Source organism: Trichosurus vulpecula, chromosome 5 (assembly GCF_011100635.1).
Source record: "Trichosurus vulpecula isolate mTriVul1 chromosome 5, mTriVul1.pri, whole genome shotgun sequence".
NCBI classification, from domain to species: domain Eukaryota; kingdom Metazoa; phylum Chordata; class Mammalia; order Diprotodontia; family Phalangeridae; genus Trichosurus; species Trichosurus vulpecula.
Genome location: NC_050577.1, coordinates 277,806,633 through 277,823,494, shown reverse-complemented (window position 1 = coordinate 277,823,494; position 16,862 = coordinate 277,806,633). Strand labels below are relative to the sequence as shown.

The 16,862-nt window shown below is 40.1% G+C and overlaps 1 protein-coding gene across 1 annotated transcript in view; it reads right to left on the bottom strand.

The window, feature by feature from the left end:
• Positions 1-6,941: 6,941 nt before the first annotated feature.
• Positions 6,942-16,862, bottom strand: part of SENP1 (SUMO specific peptidase 1) — a 77,387-nt gene continuing 67,466 nt past the window's right edge. The window contains exons 14-18 of the mRNA XM_036760435.1: positions 16,274-16,477; positions 15,086-15,165; positions 12,303-12,387; positions 11,696-11,791; positions 6,942-8,633 (exon numbers count right to left, since the gene is read on the bottom strand). Of these exons, the coding sequence (XP_036616330.1) occupies positions 8,571-8,633; positions 11,696-11,791; positions 12,303-12,387; positions 15,086-15,165; positions 16,274-16,477 (528 nt within the window). The 3' untranslated portion in view covers positions 6,942-8,570. The remainder of the gene's footprint in view (positions 8,634-11,695; positions 11,792-12,302; positions 12,388-15,085; positions 15,166-16,273; positions 16,478-16,862) is intronic.

The window sequence follows — 16,862 nt, the reverse complement described above, 5'->3', positions numbered from 1 at the left end:
AGTGCATTTTATTCAGTTCTGGGTATCATATTTTTTGAAAGGACATTGACAAACTGGAACGGCTCCAGAAAAAAGTCCTCAAAACCAGGTCATATGAAAATTAGTGGAAGGAACTTGGAATATTTATCCTGGAAAAAATTTGGGATCCAGGGTAGTTGTGTGAAGTATTTGAAGGGATGTCATGTAAAAGATGGATTACTCATTTCTGCTTAGTCCCAAAGGGTAGAACTAGAAGCAAATGGCAAAAGTGGCAGAGAGGGGCAAAATTGAGTTCTATGTAATGAAAGACTTCCCAACACCTGGATTCCTCTAGAAGTGGAACAAGCTGCCTTAGGAGGTAATGAGTGTATTGGAGGTTTTCAAATAAGGGGAGGATGACCACTTGTTAGGCATGTTGCAGAAGAGAACATCTGTTATGTGTATAGGGTGAACTAAATGGCTCCTGTGACCAACTGTACAAGTATTTCTCTCTTTGTTATCCAGGGGAGACTTGAGGTCATCAGGCCAGATGTAGTGACAGCAAAGGCCAGGGACAGGTGATGATGGCATTAGCAACTGGGGAGAAGAGAGGGAGCCAAAGAAACTAGGAAGAGAAATGGTTTCTAAAATTGGGCTTAGAGATGTAGAGCTGGAAGGGACTTTAGAAAAGATCATTTAAACTATGTCCAAAGGGCTATAAAAACGTGTATACCCTTTGATCCAGCAATACCACTTCTAGGGCTGTATCCCAAAGAGATCATACAAATGGGAAAAGGTCTCACATATACAAAAATATTTGTAGTAGCTCTTTTTGTGGTGGCAAAGAATTGGAAATTGAGGGGATGCCCCTCAATTGGGGAATGGCTGAACAAGTTGTGATCGTGCTGTAAGAAATGACGAGCAGGCAAAATTCAGAAAAACCTGGAAAGACTTATATGAATTGATGATGAGTGAAAAGATCATTTAATCTAACCCTATCATTTTACAGATGAGAAAGCTGAAGTCTGAATCCCAGATGTGGTGACTTGCTCAATGTAACACAGAGAGTTAGGGGTAGAGATGGAGTACTTTGATCCAAACCCAATACCTTTTCCACCATACAACTGAGAGTGAAAAAAGTTACTTAAAATTTCCCTACTCCTTGCCCCACCCCCAGGTGCCTGAAAAATCTTAACTGTGCCCAAGAAAGAGAATGCTAAAGTCAGCAAAGAGTAGATCCAACACATCAATTCTACAAACATTAAATATGCTTTTTGAAAAATGATGACTTTAGTTTTTAATGCTTTCTTTCTTTTTTGATACGAAAGGTTTATGAAGAAAACATTAGAAACAGTGTTTTAGGGGGCATTTCAGGGCAGGGTGGTAAGGAATCGAAAAGGGAAGAAAGATCCAGCGAAACAATAGATGATGAAGTGGTTAATGAGGATGGGTAGAAAAATCTCATCAGTCATTGGTATCTGGCTTCAGGAGGCCTCACATTTAGGGTCTACATACAAATCTGGTTTTAAAAGTGCCAGTGCTCCACTCATTTAAATGTAATTTGAGTTCCAGTTCCTAACTCCAGGTATGTGAAATTAAATGTATGAATGAGCCGTATTCAGACCCTTGGTACAGAGCCAGGCTCAGAGGAATCCAGACGAGACTGGTGGACCAATCACCGATCCCTGACTGGATCAGGAGACAGAGAGGGACAGGGAGTCAGAGACAGAACAAACAATCAGAGACAGAGAGATAGAGAAAGACAGACACATCATCACCACTGGGCTTCAATTAGTGGAAGCCCTATGGACTTAGCCTGGTCCTGAGCGTAGTAGCAATATTCTAAAGAAGGAAATAGTCCTCAATATCAGGGACCATCTCAGTGTAAAGGAATTATCCCAATGTAAGGGACAAAATCTATAGAAATATTATGAGTGAATAAATGTTTATGAGAGATGTGCAGAGTCATGGCTGAAGTCTTCCCTGGATAATGCCTACCTACCTCCTATAGGTGGGGATACAATTTGTGCTGATGGGATGCTTTATATCACTTAGGTCCTTTCACATGTGCATGTCTTACCAGCCCTTCCATTACGAATATGAGTTTTTCCAGGGCAGGAATAGAATCTTCTTTTATTATCCCTCCCAAGCATGCCTATCATAAGGTTCTGCAAACTATGATATCAATTAACCAGTGTCTACTGAACACTTCTTACATGCCTAGCACTGGATTAAGCACTATGAAGAACACAAACTGGCTCCAGTTTATACCTTTCTAAATTTATTTCATATCATTCCTCTTCCTATACCAAACATCTCAATGAAACTGGACTATTAGCAGTGCTTCCTTGTGCCTCTATGGGTTTATGCAGGCCACTGCCATGCCAAGGATGCAATCTCTCTTTATCAGTACCTTTGAGTCAGTCAATAAGCATTTATTCATACCTAATATGTGCTACAGACTACCCTAAGTGCTGAAGATACAAGGAAAGGCAAGAAACATGGTCCCTGCCCTCCAAGAGCTCAGATTTTAATATGGGAGAGAAGATGCAAACAACTATGTACAGACAAGATATATACAACCTAAATGGGAGGTAATCTCAGTGGGGAGACCCTACAGCAGTATGTGTGTGGGGGGGAATGGGGGTGGGGGAAGTGTAAGAGCAAGCAAAATAGGACTTTTTACTGTTTTTTTCTTTTGGAGTGCTTCTAAGCACTAAGGCAATCAAGTGCCTTTGAGTGAGTCTTGCCTTTGTTTGTAGGATATATATATATATATATTCTGAGGGTAGCCATTAAGCTAGAACTCTCAGAACTGTGGGAGGAGAGGTTTTGCTTTGGGGGCTCACTCACTGGAAGAGTGTCATGTGATTTGATCAGATGAGACTCTGGGTAGCCATGGGAGCCCACCCCCCACCCCACCCCCACTTTTAAAAACCCAGATATTGGTGCTTTTCTCTCTGGTAACTGTGTATATATTGCCATGGTCAGACAGATAGAAGCCTGCCTGTTGATTTGTGTTATTTTGCTCCATTGATTATTTCTGCTTGTAATTCCTGTTTGTATTTGCTCTGAAGTTCAGGGTGTTAACTTTTTACCTTGAACTAAGTGAATGATACGTGTATATTCAATTAAAGTGAGATTGTAAACCCTTAAAGTTGCTTTCCTTAGAAAAGCAGATCAAAGAACCTGTGTAGCAGCCCTCCTGTGTGGTGGTGTTATGGGCCTTACATAGCCACAGTAGCAGCAAGTAGCATTGTTGTTACAGGGAGAGACCAGGAAAAGCCTCTTGCAGAAGATAGGATTTAATCTGAGTCTTGAAGGCAGGGAAGCCAAGGTAGGGGAGGGGGGCAGCCAGTGAAGAGGCTCAGAGTTTGTGTGTGAGGAATAACAAGGAGGCCAGTGTAGCTGGATCATAGAGTACGAGGAGTGGAATAAAGTATAAAAAGACAAGGAAGGTCAGAAGCAACCAGGCTGTGAAAGATTTTAAGATCCAAATAGAGGATTTTATATTTGATTCTGGAGGTAATGGGGAGCTACTAGAGCTTACTGAGGGATGTGGGGTGGTGACATCATTGGACCTGTGTTCTAGGAAGGTCATTTCGGCAGCTGAGTAGAAGATGGACTGGAACATGGAGAGAGGCTTCAAGTAGGAAGATCAACCTGAAGGTTATTGCAGTAATCTATGAGGAAAGTGAGGAGGGTGGTGGCTTTGTGAATGGAGAAAAAAGGGCCTATTACATTCCCAGGATAACTCTCCCATACAAGACATGTTGTAAAGGTAGAAAGGAGAAGACTTGGCAGACTGGATACATGAGTTGAGTGTAAGTGAAGGACCAAGGATGACACCAAGGTTACACCTCCCTGATCAAGCTTTCCCTGATCCGCACAGCTTATAGTTCTCTTTCCTTAAACATTCCTAGATCGCTTGTTTATCCCTATGTTGTATGATATGTATTCTACCCAGTAGGATGTAAACACTTTCAGGACTTGGGCTCTAGTCTTTTTATCCATCAGCACTTATGAAAGCAGTGATTTGCACAAGGTAGGTGTTTCATAAATGCATGTTGAATCAAAAACACATAGCATTGGAAGAAACCTTTGAGACTATCTGGTTCAACCAACATAGTGTAGGGCAGGGCTGTCCAAAGGGCCTGTGGGCCACATGTGGCCTGCAGTGCAATTTTATGTGGCCCACCTGTGAGTTTTAATTTTCACGAGAGAAAAAATAAAATAATAATTTGCATGGAATGCATATTAGATTTTTTAATTCCATCACCAATAATCTCATTGATGTTAATTTTCTTTGGTGTTTTTAAGCAGTATTACGGATGGAACATGTCGCATGGAATTTTCAATCGATCTGTGGGATGTGTTCTGTCTGTACGATGCCGACTAGTCTGTACGCACCTACCTTTATACTGTTGTGTTGTGGCTTTGTTGTTTTGTGTTTGCTTTTGCGTTTTGCACCTTTGCCTGTTGTATTGATGATGCACGTTCCCTCACTTTCTACTAGTGTACTGTCATTTTTATTCTGGGTAAGACCCTTGAATAATTATTTTATTTTAATGTGGCCCTAAGATAACCTAAGGTTGGACAGCCCTGGTGTAAGGGAAAGAACCCCGTATTTGGAGTCAGAGGGTACAAATCTTGGTTCTGCCACTTGCTTCAGGTGCCCATAAACAAAACACTACCTCTCTGGGCTTTAGTTTCTCCATTACAAAATGAGGAAAGTGGACAAGATGATCTCTATATTTTTTTCAGACTCTTAAAAAATCTTATAACCAATGGACCTCTCATAAAATATCTTCTATAAAATTCTTGACATATCAACATCCTAGCTCTACTTGAATTCTTCAGACTTAGGGTCTTGTCTTCTGAGGAGCTTAAGAGACATATATACAACTGTAAACCTAAAATGTAAGTCCCAGCTGTAAGAAGCAAAACTGAAGGGAGAAGAAAAGTCAGGGAGTGGTTTTACAAACCTTTTCTTTCCATTATCAGCATGACTCCTCCAAAGCTAAGATAGGATCCTGGGTGAAGAGGCAAGATAACCAGCTTCCCTATTTTGCCCTGTTGTTAAGCTTCCTTACTCTTTTCAAAACTGTAGGGGTCCAAATAAGTGGCTCAGAGACCATGGCAATATGCCCTTTAAGGCAAGGGAAGAGGAAGCATTTCCTAAGAACTCTGGGCTCAGGATGTTTCACCTTGGGTTATCCAGAAGCTCTACTGAAACCATGTGCCTTCACCTATCCCTTCCTCACTTTCCATGTAACATCCCCTTCCCTCAACTGAGCACAGATATTCCATTCCATCATCTCTTATGTAGGCAAAGATGGGGAGCAGTCAAATCTCAATTCTATGTTTGGACATCATTTCATATTTTGTAGCAGAAGAGGATGGATACTAGTATGAGGAGTGAATCAGGGGAAGGCCCTGTGACTAAAGCCTAGAAACATAAATCTGGTCTAATTTGGAATTGTTCACAGGACTCCATTTCTCCTTCCTGCACTCTATGCCGCACCCCCCGCCCCCACCACACACACCCTGAATCATTCAACCAGCAATGCAAACAAGCACAGGTTCATGGCCTTGTTGCTGAGCTGAAGAGATAGGGATCCATTCTTTCCTTGGGTCCATCTCAGTTTTGTGAATAACTGGTACAAGGCAGTGGAAATGTGAGGCAGTAAAATATGCAGCTCTTCTTGACAGAGAACAAACAGATAGTAGAGAAAGTTGTAAAGATTCAAGCCTAAGAGAGAAGAGTATAATTACTTAAGAAAGGCTACCTGGGAAGCGATCTAGAGGAGGCCTTGAAAGGTAGGGGACGATGTGACATAGAGGGGATCTTGTGAAGTGTCTGAGAGAGAAAAGAATGCGTCACTCCTTAAAAGCATTTCTCTTTAAAAGTGGTGATGAAAGAGTAAAGGGTATGGAAAATAAAAACAAGAAAGACAATATAGAAGTTAAAACAATCAAGCAGTAATACCTTTAAATGTGGTGTAAATGCATTTGACAGGCTTGATTTTTTCCTTTTTGAAATTAAGGTAAGCAACACACCCTGCAGACAGACCAGTAATGGGCCTCCTCTGACCATCTTCTTTCTTCTCCATTCCATTAAAATGTCAGCTCCTTGAGAGTATGGATTGCTTCATTCATTACATCTGTATCACTGGCACCTAGCACCATGCCTGACACACAGTAGGTACTTAATAAATGCTTGCTGGTTGGTTGAAGCAGGGAGCTGGTTGATGAGAATGAGCTTCTACCCACCAGCAATCAGGTATGCCTGGACATCATCTATAGGAAGGATATAAGATGGATTGTGCCACCCTAGGGGCCTATCCTTATCCCACTATGTGGACCCCTAAACAGGACCATCAGCTCATGCTTTCTGAAAAATCTAGTAAAGTTAAAGGAGAGGGAGAGGGGGAATCAGGTCACAGATGATGAGATGCACACATCAACAATCCCTTGTGCAAACCTTCATATATTCCAAAACACTCTCTTATAGATTATCTCATTTGAGTTTCATAATAATCCTATAAATTAGGTCGGTTAGTTTTTCCATCTTCCTTTGAAAAATAATGACAGAAGACACAGAAATAAAGAACCTTGAACCCAGTTCTACAGCTAGTTAATGATAGAGCCTAGATGAGAATTCAGTTGTCCTGACCCCTAGCCTGGTGCATTTTCCATCCTATCATATTCCCTAAAGGAAACTTAGGGTTGTCTAGTCAACTCCATATTGTATTTGCAGGTGAGACCAAAAGGAGAAGTAACTTGTCCAAGATCACACAGAAAGCAAGTGCAAGTCTTTGAACTATGAAGTGTCTGGACCCTAAATTTTGTTCTCTAGCTTCTATACCATAGGGCCTCTTTAATAACAACAAATAATGAGAACCAGACAAAGTGCTACAGTTCTGTAGAAAACTAACATGCCAATGGCTTTTTAAAGAGAATCTGAAGGGTAACCACAGTCATGATATTGAAAGCCATTTATTTCCTATACAAAACACGAAAAAAAAGTGGCCTTTCCCAAGAAGGCAGACTGTTAAAGAGATAGGATGGTTGCTGGGATGGACACATCAACATTCAGTTAACAATGGAATATTAAAAAAAATAATTTTCATTTCAAAATTGTAACTCGTGGCAAACATACAAAAATGTACTAAACAAGCTCAGTAGAAAACAATAAGATCTTCAAATGAGACCAGGAAAAGTGCGATATGAGAAGAGATAGGATGGGGATAAGGGGAAGAGGAGAAAAGGATTCAATACAAAACTACCTATTACAATACAGAAAAAGAGTATAAAATGTTCCTTTTTTGGAACTTAAGTACAAAATGACACTGACAGTTCATCTTCACTACCCAAGCCCAAGGAGGTTCTTGGACTGTGGGGAGGAGGGTACCAGAAAGAGCAGAGATTTTTGCATCCCAATTCAGGAAGCTCAAACCCTGTCTGTCCTAGAGCTGAACACTTCATTATCCACTGCATGCTGCACCCTCCACCCTCTCCTCAGCCAAAATTCATTCAAGTTTCAAAAGGTTCTGTCAGAAAGCCCATGAATACCCTGCATACAGGGCTTGAGCTCTGTGCGTGCTAGAGCTAAATTTGGAAAATGGAAACAAGTCTGCAGGCCGACTGATGAACACACTCGGCTTTTTTTCCTTTTTTAAAAAAGAAGCATTTCCTTGTGAAATACATATATTACATTCTCTGTGGTTAGAAATATATTTAAACTAACTTGCCACAGATTGGACTGGACCTACATTCATTCAATGCTGGAATTTTATGTTAAAGACTGAGGTCCTTTCTCTTGCTCAGAAATGGGAGCCAGTGAAAATGGTACTTTGTTGCTTCTCTAATCTGCTTCCTGTGTGGGTCTCCCTATCCCAAAAACTCCAATCCTAGGCAAAACCCCACATCTAGGGAAAGGGCTTTTGGGGGCTCCAGGACCTGCATGTTACTCTGCAAATGAAGTATGGGAAAGGAACAGGAGGAGATGGGAGATGATAAAGTCAGCTTCCATGTGGGAGAGATTAAAAAGGAACATTGGTCCATGCATGTACCCAGAATTCCAGTTTAAACACATTCCTGTCCACAAACTTTGACAGTTGTGTGTGGGCAAGCATGCATGTGCACATACCCTTACCTCCCAATACAACCCAACACCAGCAGTAGATCTGAAATAGAAAATTTCCAAGCCTGTTCAGATCTTAATGAAACTTGCAGGGCCCATTTTGGTTAACAAGGACTGGGGGTGGTTAGAGCCCTTTCAAAAGAAGATGGCAGAACTGGAGAAGGGGAAAACAGTGTCTCTCTTCAGCTTGAGAAAATCCCTTACCCTCTCTCTTCACAGCACCAAAGTTACGTTGCAAAAATAGGTTCTGAGATACAAAAGGAAAGGCAGGTGTGCTTGTGAACGTATCGTGCCAGGATCTGGTCCAGGACTGAAGTTCTTTAGGTTTAAAAAAACAACAACAACAAAAAAAAAACAAAAAAAACAAAGTGGGAGCAATTGTTCCCAAGGCTTCTTGGCCAGAGACCTTGGAAACAGCTCAGAGCTGGTCCCCCACGAGGCTAGCGACTGCTGACCATGGTGGCTCTCAAAGAAGCTTGCGGTGGAGGATCTCCCAGACCATCCGCTTCCGGAAGTATGGCATGTGTTGCTAGGGAAGACAAAGAAACATGCTCAGGTTTTTGAAGAAGATCCCTCAAACTTCGCCCCGTGGCCCTTTAATGACATTAATGACACTCAAGAAACTGTCCCAGCCCTACTTTCCTCATTCCTTCCCTCTTGATTTCCAAGGATTTGCAGCAGTAATACAATAGTCCCTACTTTTATTTAAAATTATATATTCTTGATTATACTTTATGCTTTTTCACTTTTCAGCTTTCCCCCAACTTTCTACCTGAAATGATACTGTAGCTCTCTCACTGACACCATGTGGGCCTAAGTCTACGCAAAGTACTCAGAAAGGTAATGTGACTCTGCTTCTTTAGGCCTTCTATGATACCTGACTTGACCTTCAATCCTAGGTGACCCCTAATATCCAATATGTTTACACTCTTCAGATGGTGTAAGTCACAAATCAAGTTGATCCCACCCAGTTTACATGGAGGTCAATCACCTCAGATAAGCCCTTGTAGCTGCTAGCCAAGCCTTCTGCTCTCTTCTTATTGACTCCATTTTCACTCTCAATAAATCTCTTCACGTATCTTCAAGTCCCAATCATACCCCAAACACTCCATGCTTATAGTAGATGACACAACCTTCCACTCGGTTAAGATCATGGTCACTGGACAGGAGCTCTCTAAATTCCATTTAAACCATTTAAACCAGCATTACATACATACTTTTTCCTACTCAGTATTTGCTGAATTGAATTTCTTTCTATTCCAGAGTAAGATGAGTCTTTATTCCTGGCTAAGGTTATCTGTGCCCTCCCTTCTTACCTCCTCCAAGACCTTGCTCTAGCCATTTATCCCCTCCCCTCACATGTATCCTCAATCTTTTCACTCCACTAGGTCTTTCCCACAAGCCTACAAACATCAGGTGTTCCCAATGCTAAAGACAAAGCCTTGTTTGATTATCAGTCCAGCCACCTTATCATCCCAACTTCTTTCATTGTCAAACCTCTGGAATAAGTTGTCTATAGTCAATGTCTTGATCTCTTCCTTTCTCCTTAACCTCTAGCAATCTGGCTTCCCCTTCTACTGAAACCACCTTTACAATTTCAACCAATTAAGTTTCAATGGCCAAATCTTCATTCTTCTTAACCTCTCTGCAGCAGTTGATACTATTGAGTATTGCCTTTGGGGTAGTCAAAATTCTGGGGCCTCTTCTATGGTTTCAGAAGAAACATGTTTTTTTCCTGTTTCTCTTATCTCTCTAGCCAGTCCTCCACCTCTTCATTAGTTTCTCTTCTCTTCCCCAATGTTCTATACTTAGCCCTCTTCTCTTTTATTTTTACAGCCTTTCCCTTAGCATTCTGATTCATTTTCCTGGTTTCAATTCTGTGCAGCTGACTTTCAAATCCTTGTCTTTACCCCTGACCTCTCTTTTGATCTTCATAGTCACATCTCCAATGGCTAAAAGGACATCTTTACTAGATGTCCTCAAACTTAACATGTACAAAACCGAGTTTATTATCTTTTCCCATAAACTTAATCCTTCTAATTTCATCATTTCTATTGGTAGAACCACTATTCACTCAAGTCTTTCAAAATTTGAGTGTTACTTTTGAGTCAAATTTCCACACCCCTTACTTTTTGGTTTTTAAATTAAAATTTCCTTTTTTATTATTATTCCCTTACTAATTATACGCAATTACATACCAAGTCCTATCTCATTCCAAAATCTCCCTCCCACCCATTTCTTCTTCTCTATTCCTACTGCTGCCATACTAGTATAAGAGTTCATTACCACCCACCTTGACTTACAATCTATTCTACTTCTAATCTCTCCCCCTTCCAATCCTTTTGCAATCCTGCTGGCCAGAATGTACTTTCTTATGTACAGGTCTGGTAATGTTATTCCCTTGCTTAAAAATCTTCAGTGATTCCCTACAACCAGCTGAGTAAAGTTCAAACCATTTTGCCTGGCAGTGAAGTTCTGCCATAATGGGAGGTCACCCTACTTCTCCAAGCTTATCTCACATTCCCCTCCAAGTCCCCTAAGCACTGGTCAAACGGGACTATTCTCTGTCCCCCAAACACTCCCTGGGCTTTTCTGGCCACTGTTCAAACTGCTTCCCATGTCTTCTCTCTCTCATCTTCTGCTTAAGTGTATTCTTTTAAATCCAACTCAAATACCACCTCTTCTATTAAGTCTTCCCTGAGCTCTTCTTCAGTCTATAACACTCAAACACAGGCTCCTTGGGCATCATATAACTCTGTGTCACTGCCCAAATGCTCTTGGTCTTCTGCTTATTCTTCTCAAGCCTAGATTCGACTTTTAATTTATTTTCTATGTCTTCTCCAGGTTATATTACTCAAAATTTTCTGGTGGGCTCCCCTTTCTTTACATAACACCCTGAGTAACTTGTTGCTTGAAGTTTCCTGTCTCAACAAAGTGAGATTATGTTTCAAATAAGGTGTTACACTTATCTCCATGGACTTCCAGAGGCCATGGTAGAGGCAAAATCACTTTAAAATGCTATGTATAACATATAAAATATATATATATATATATATATGTATATATATGTGTATATATACATATATATATATATGTATGTATATATATGTATATATAATATAAGAGGAAGAGTTCCATGAGTTAACTGGGGTTCCAAAGGACATTGAGGTAAGGCTTCTTCCAACCTAGCTTGAAGCCATATGCCAAAACCTCAAAACCAAACCCACTGGTCTTGTCTCTTTGATTTTTGGGGGGGGGGGGGGGGGAGGGGGGAGGGGCTGGGGAGAAAGAGAAGCAGTTCTGACTAAGTCCAAAGTTCCTAGTTAATAACAGGAGTTGTGTCCCTAAAGGGAATAACTTGGTCTTACTTTGTCTCACTCATGACTCTTTCAGCTTATATTATGTGGAATAACCAGTGACTACTATGTCATAACTTACAGGCTGAAGTATGTTAAAGATCATGTCAATGCCCAGAGTGTGTGTGTGTGTGTATGTGTGTATCTGTTTGGTGTGGTGTGTGTGTGTCTGGTTTTGGGGCAGCCTGAAGATACAAAGACTTTACAGACCTTCCCCATGACTTCATCCACTCACCTGTGTGAAATTGATTGGTCTGTCTTTGGTAATGCAATCAGCATATTTACAGGCAAACATCCCACAGTCACTCCCATTCATCTGCTGGGGAATTTCCTGAAAGGAAAACAACTCATCTGACTCCTTAGTCCTCTACTCCTGGATTTGAGTGGGCTTCAAGGGGTAGACACACTAAAGGTATTTTCCTGGGTTGTGAGAGATCATCTTTCCTAAATGAACCAACTACCTCTCCTTCAGAAAAAAATGAAGAACTAAAGACAGAATGTGGCATTTCAGTCATGGCTATGACTTTGTATTTTTTTTAACTTGTAGCAGAGCTGAATTTCTTGTGCTTCCACAACCCCCCTTAACCAGCATTTAAACTGGTACCAGAGTTCAGGCCACCTGACCCCTGAAATCTAACCTGCGATGAAATCCTCAATAACTCTCCTAATTGCTCTGACCTCAGTGGTGATCATCTTAGCAAAGGAGGTAGGGAATTTGGGGTCCCAGTACCTGAACTGCTAAGGCTGACACCAAGAACAGAGAAGAATCTGCTGTGGAATTAAGTTAGTGGCCCTAGAATTTGGACTTCTAGGATGCAACAACAGAACAGTAAGCACCATACCTGGCTTTTCTTGCTGAGGAGAAGCCAGCCATTGGTATCAAATTCTTTTCTTTTCTTGTCAAGGCTCTCTTGCTTTAGGTACTGCCTACAGGAGTTGAAAGAGAATGATTAAAATGAGAGATTTTGGCTAAATCCAAAGTTCCTTCCAGCTTTAAAATTTAATGATGCTACAGAGAAGTCTAATCATAGTTCTCTATTTTCCAAACAGTTCTGTTGTCTATACATTAAGAACCTATCATCTCGGATGAAATAGATGATGCTCTTTCTGACCTGAGGCTTGGGGGGCTGAGTAGAACCTAAGAATTGCTGTGCTTTCTCTGGGAATCTTGGGGGCATTGCTTGCCTTTTAAATTGCACAAGATGCTTAAGAACCAAACTCATATCCTGCATGTGACCAAAGACAGGGATGAGTCAGGTATGATCTCCTCCTCAATAGCACTCAGGAATGAATTGCTATTTCTTTTTAATTAGTTTAGTCCTTTTGAATTCAGGAGGCATGTGGTAAGAGCTACATTTCTAGAAGTGTCTAGGTGGTCAATGACATTGATTAGTATAGCTTTGTATACTATTACTAAGTTTTAGTTATCTTGTGAAAGAAATTAACCCTGAATTCTAAATTCACCCCAGCTAACAGGGCAACAAGAGAAATATTATAACATGGAGGAAAGAACCCTAAACTGTTATTCAGATTCAAAAGACGAAAGAACATTGAACCTAGATGCTGATGTTCTCTCAAACACTCTAACCACCACATTCTTAACCTACCCAACTCTCATATTCCATATTGTTCCACTCCACTTTTAGTCACACTCTTGGTCTTGTCATCATCCACAACTGTACCACTTCTGTGACCAAGAACTATGAAATCCCTTCATTCCAATCATAACCTAATCTCTCGATGCTTCATTCCTATCAAACTTATTCTTTGTTTTCACTATGGCCTGATCTTTCCACTCCTCAGAACCCTCTCTGGCTATACCCCTGCACTGGCTTCACTCTTCTCCCTTCCCAATCTTGACCCTTTAGTTAACTAGTTCAACACTATACTTTCCTCAACTCTTGAATCTTTTGTGTCCCTGTCCTGTCACTGATTATTCTTTACAAACCCTAATCCTAGATCACTCCCACAATCTCCCTATGCTGAATGGTGCTACAGGAAGTCATATGACTATGCTGATTAGGTTCAATAATAATTTGTAACTGATCTCTATTCTACTCGCCATAGCAATTTTCCAAACTCTCCTCAAACTCCCACACCAACCCCTCTACCCATCTTCACAATTGAGGACACTGCTTCATGTCATCTATTTCCTCAGAAAATTGAGGCCATTTGCCATGAGCTCCCTCTTCTCTTCTCTACATCTCAAAAGCCTCTGACATCATCCTCCATTCTTTCCTCCTGATGAAGAGGTGGCCTTTCTCCTCATAAAGGCCAACCCTTTACATGATCCTATCTCTTCCTGTCTTCTTCAGCAAATTGCCCCTACAGTCTTCCGCTCTATCTTCCTTTTGTCTTTTATCTCTCCCTATCTACTTGTTTCTTCTCTGCTGCCTGAAGACACACCTAAGTCTCCACCATCCTTAAAAATGTCTCAATAGATCCTAGTATCCTCTGAATCATCCTCTTTCACAGCCAAACTCCTAGAAAAAGCTGTTTACACTTTCTCACCTACACCTCTCAACCTTATGAACTTCTCACTCAACCGAAATCAATTTGATTAAGCACCGCCTTTGACATGAAGAGCTTCCTGATTGTCCCCATGCACTGCAAATTATTGTACCTATTTTGTATAGACTTAGATTTAAACCTGCCTCCCCTCACAAGACTGTAAACTCCTTGAGGGCAGGAGCTATTTCACTTTTGTCTTTGTATCCTTAACACCTACCACAGTGTCTGGAACATAGTGGGTGCTTCATAGATGATGTTACTTTAATCTTTCTAATCTAACAAAGTAGGAGTCCTAAGATCATTTCTAATTTTCAGAGTTTCTGATTTGATACACTGAGGCAGTTATTTCCTGGTTTCTCCCCATCCAGCTGAATTTTTAATATTAGTGTTATTACTGTTATTAGATTTTACATATATATATATATATATATGTACATATATATATATATATGTACATATATATATATATATATATACACATATATATATATACACATACACACATACACATACATGTTTTTTGGGAACGGAATCTGTGATTTCACTGGTATAGGGAATTCCCAATGAGGACTCTGTTAGTACAATAAGGCATCTGTTCTTTGACTCAGCTTAGGGAGTTGCCTGAGATACTTAAGAGTTTAAATGACTCGCCCAGGAACAGAGAGTCAATATATAACTTTAACTCAGGTCTTCTTGACCCTGAATCTAGGTGTCATCCATCATGCCACTCCACATCACACACACACACACACACACACACACACACTTATGTGTATGCATATACACATACACATATATACATACATGTATGTGTTTGTATATATACACACATATTAAACCATGTGGAATATATACACATACATACACACACGCATATATACACATACTTGTATATATGTGTGTGTATGTGTAAACATACATTTATACACACACACGTACACTTATATATATACACATACACTTATTTTGCATTCACATGATACCCCAATTTTTGATGAAAAATAGATATGATTTACCAGACCCATTTTCCTAATTTTCTAATAATTCAAGAGTTGGAAAACACCACACATGCCACCTGATATCTAATTATGTCTATTGAAAGTTCCCTACTTACAGCAAGATCCTGCAAGCTTCACTGTTTATTCCACCCATTGAATCATAATAGGTGATATACTTCTTCCTGAAGTCTATTACCTAGGAGTAAGAAAAGACTGTTTACAAAGTGAACAAAACAGGCTTCCTGAACTTTCCCTACCCAGATACTTTGAGGGTCACCAGTTGGGAGACACTATACTCCTGTCTGAATGATAGAAGGCACTGAGAGCCCAAGGTGAAGCCTGAGCATCTGTTTGCCTCATAAGCCGATCTAAGATTATCTATGGACCTTAATTTTTTCAATTACAAAACATGGATCAATGAGGGAAAAAAAAAGCAATCTGACAAAAGCATCATGGGATCACTGTGCCTAATAGGATAGTCAAGTGATAGTAATGTGACTAATTGTGCCAATGACTAATGGTGATACTTAGCACAGTGCCTGACACAGAGTAGGTGCTTAATAAATATCTGATGATTGATAATGGATTCTGTTCTTTCTGCCACCACCATACCTTCTCTGATGTTCCCTACATCAAGAATATTTCTGTCCTCTGAACTGATAGCATTTTGTCTCTCTAAAGAACTTAAAACATTTTATCTTATATTATGGTTATGTGTGTACATGTCTTATTTTCCTTACTAGATTGGAAGTTCTATGAGAGCGGGGACTGCATTATTTATCTTTGTATTTTCTTAAGCACTATACTTACAGTGTTTTGCATACTGTATGTGTTTAATAACTTTTTTTAAAAACAATACAAAAGTGAACTTTTACTTTCCAACTTAAAAATTTGGACAATTTCACAAATATGCTGAACTAATTATATGACTAATATTTAGTTGTATAAATCATTAAATCAGTAGGCATGCAAGATGAATCATGGTCACAGATACAGTCAGGAAATAAGAGTCACAGACCCTCTGGTACAGCACTCCTGAGAAGTCTTCTTGGTCTTCCCTTTATCCTGCAACTCACCCAGCTGCTCTCTTTCCCTTTGTTTTTAATCCCCATCAAAGAAAATTCTATTTTTCTTGAAAGTTGTCTAGTGTCACCTAATCCTGACAGGAAGTTCTTCCTTCTCTCCAATCTGTAACCCTTCTCCTAAAGGTCATTCTAATTTCTTCCTGGTCCCAAGTGAAGATGAAGAACCACAGTTCATTCTTCACGTCCATGTTTCTTTTAAAATTCATCAAAGGTTCTCACCGCTAAACACCAGTGTACTCCCAGGTGAATAGGTACCAAAAGAATGTCCACAGAGAAAACATCCACTTTCTTTGTCCACCGTTTCACTGCCTGATACCCAGCCGTTTTTAATTTGGTAAAAAAAAAGGTATTAAATGCATGGACACTTGGCATTCCCTTTTCTTTACTTCGCTCCATTATCATATTCATATAGAAATTGATGATCTAGGGAAGAAAGAAAATTTGTATAAACATTATATTAGTTTTAAACAGTTATGCTGTATATAGATGTACTAACAACTTCAGTATGCTTCCCCAGTCAATTCAGTCTGAAAGACAATGCCCTTGTTCTACAATGACATTCAAGGGTTTCTTACACTCCTTACCAATTTCTGACCAAGAAGATGAAAGGTGGTTAGTGGCAACATGGCACATAAAGGAAAGAGAGTGTGTGTGCATGCAAGCATGTGTGTGTGATTGAGAAAAAGGACAAATGACTATACTAGAAGACAGGCATAAAAGGATGTAGGGGTTGGGAAGAGTGAATGGAGAAAGGGGATAAAAGGGCTTTAGAAGTTAAGACTTAGAGAAAGTTGGTAGGGGCACAAAA